General features: G+C 41.5%; 1 protein-coding gene across 1 annotated transcript in view; it reads left to right on the top strand.

The window, feature by feature from the left end:
• The window catches only part of LOC106820968 (acetylcholine receptor subunit alpha-like), a gene marked incomplete at its 5' end in the record, with an annotated part of 28,887 nt that extends 26,763 nt beyond the window's left edge, over positions 1 to 2,124 (top strand). Inside the window, 2 exon segments of the mRNA XM_014825589.1 lie at positions 1,722 to 1,726; positions 2,052 to 2,124. Coding sequence (XP_014681075.1) covers positions 1,722 to 1,726; positions 2,052 to 2,124 — 78 coding nt within the window.
• Positions 2,125 to 2,702: the final 578 nt, after the last annotated feature.

The raw sequence follows: 2,702 nt of genomic DNA, 5'->3' as shown, positions 1-2,702 counted from the left end.
AATACTAGTGATTAGACTAGAGTAGAGTAGTAGTAGTACTAGTAGTAGTAGTAGTAGTACTAGTAGCAGGAGTAAGATAATATAGGATGATAAGATGATAGTATCAAGAGCGTATAAAGAAGGAGAGCGTACAACGGTAAAATGCTGAAACCATGTTGCAGTATTAGTCGAATTAATAAACTTTTCCCGGCCGAACATTTCGCCAATGTTTGAAAAATGTGGCAACAGTTTACGTGTGAATTACTTTCAGTTTAGTACCTTACGGTTCGCGCCAGATGCAGGCCAACGATGAGTGCATATACAGTCCCCTGCCATCTAGGGGCCGTTCTGACAACGATTATTAGTCATATGTCATCGATCCTACTCCTAACGTTATATCAAGATTATATGTCTGAGCCGTTGTCTGAAACGCGTCATTTTGTCGTGGTTTCTCGTAGCTTTGGTAATATAATTCATCCTGGCTAGGGTTTATCCCAAGTCTACAATCCTAAAAACAACCCGTCCCAAAATGTCACTAATTTTGTGTGATATTTGGCTGGGGCTATAAAAATTGGAAAAACGTGTCGCTTTTTTATTTCAACATCTTTCAAGCACATATGTCTTTTCGTCAGGCTTCACAAGAACAGAATGTAACCAGTTAAATGATGATATGTAATTACAATGCAATATACGCGTTACCATGATAATATTATATATATATATATATATATAACTTATTATTATGGCACAGCTGTAAGTACGCGTTCAATTTGCAATCATGCATAGTAGCACAATTTTCATAATCAGCGTGGTGTATTATCGTAATCACTTGGTCGCACGCACGCATGCGCGTTGCAGGAGCTTCGAGCTGCGGCAGGCGGCAGCCGGCGGCAAGCGACGGCGGAGAGTGACGCGAGGTTGGGGCGAACGCTGCACGCTTCACCCCGCGGCGGGTTAGATCCCGGTGCATGTAAGTACCGAAACAGCTCCCTTGAACCCCATCGTGTCTATTTGTCAACGCGGTTAATTAATTTTTATTTTATCATTTGCCGGGTCGATTTTATTTGACTTGTTTAATTAACGGCGAATGATTAATGCTTGTCTACTGAACAATACGCGCTAGATCGACAGACGAGACCTAAACGAGATCACCACAGCGATAGAAACACACAGATAAACCCCCAGAAATAGTTGCTAGGTAGGTCAAGCTACACCATTTCTTATACGTGTGTTTTTAAAGCGTGTGTACCCAAACATGTCGACATCGCTGCACTTCGCTACTACGCAATGTTTCTAGAACGCCCATTCGAAACAATGATTGGCCCGAGCCACTTGTCAATCACCGATACGCGTCAATACTCTCGTCATCTATACATCGACCTCAATACAAGTAGCTTGATTGTGCCACTAGACATTCAGTATCTAACATTATAACATCAGGAGTGTATAATATATCATCTAATATAAGATTATAATATATAATCTAATCTAAGATTATAATATATAATCTAATATAAGATTATAATATATAATCTAATATAAGATTATAATATATAATCTAATATAAGATTATAATATATAATCTAATATAAGATTATAATATATAATCTATATTAGACACTCCTGATAACATAACATCAGACATCTACCACTGATATCTACCAGTAATTGTCCGGAAAAGCTTGCCCTTGCAGCCATCTTTAAAATGTACGTAGCACCAGCAGCAGCAGGAGGAGGAAGAGGAGAAGGAGGAGGAGGAGGAGGAGGAGGAGGAGGGGGAGACGTATACACTGTCCACGTCCTGCCAACACCGAGTGCCGACATGTGTGGACTGCTAGGGGAGTACAGACTGCATGCCCTCACAGATGAACTCGTGCTCCGACCGACCTGCTCTGCTGATCGTGTATTGACATTCGTTTCGCTATTACATCTCAATCGTTGTCGCTGTGAGATTGCTTCGCGCGAGTGATGTGTGTATCAAGATGGCGTCCTGCTGCGTGCAGACGCGCACTAAGACGGCAGAATTAGCTTTGCGGGAAAGCTTGCGTCTCCGCTGTTGGTTCTACTGGCAGATTCTGGTCGATGGCGCGGCGGCGCACAAAAACCGCTTGTTGCGAGAGCGCCTTTCATGTCTCTGCTGTATGAATGCATGTATATATTTGCCTTGCTCGCTCGCTCGCTCGCTCGCGCGGACGCCGAGAGTGCTGAAAGAGTCTGCCGCTAGATGTCGCCACGTCAATGAGCTGCTTCATCGAATATTATCGTCACACCACTTCCGTTTTTTGCGACGTTACAACGATGGGTTCCAGAAGTCGGGCTAAAACATGTTCATGTCAGGCTAGAATCACGAGTATCTATAATTCAATAAATTCAGACAGAGGCTATCCATAATAATATCAAGAGTGAATAATAATAGATTAGCGATTATTATATATATATATATTATATATATATTATATATTATATTATCTATTATTATTATTCACTCCTGATAATATCCCTAACCCTAATTTTAACACTGCCTCTAATAACCTGGTCGTGAGACTAATCTAACCTAACCTTGTCTCATAACATTGTCGTGATGAATCGATAGCCCTACTACACCACCGTAGGCTTACATTACTGAACTGGCAAGCTGTATGCGTGTAACTTTGGCTAGGTATCGCTTCTATTGAAACTGCAACGCGTGAAATGTTGGTGATTTTATTCGGGCGGTCGTATTG

Source organism: Priapulus caudatus, unplaced genomic scaffold, assembly GCF_000485595.1.
Source record: "Priapulus caudatus unplaced genomic scaffold, Priapulus_caudatus-5.0.1 Scaffold54, whole genome shotgun sequence".
Taxonomy (NCBI): Eukaryota; Metazoa; Priapulida; class Priapulimorpha; order Priapulimorphida; family Priapulidae; genus Priapulus; species Priapulus caudatus.
The sequence above is the reverse complement of the archived record's forward strand: the minus strand, read 5'-3'. Positions and strand labels throughout refer to the sequence as shown.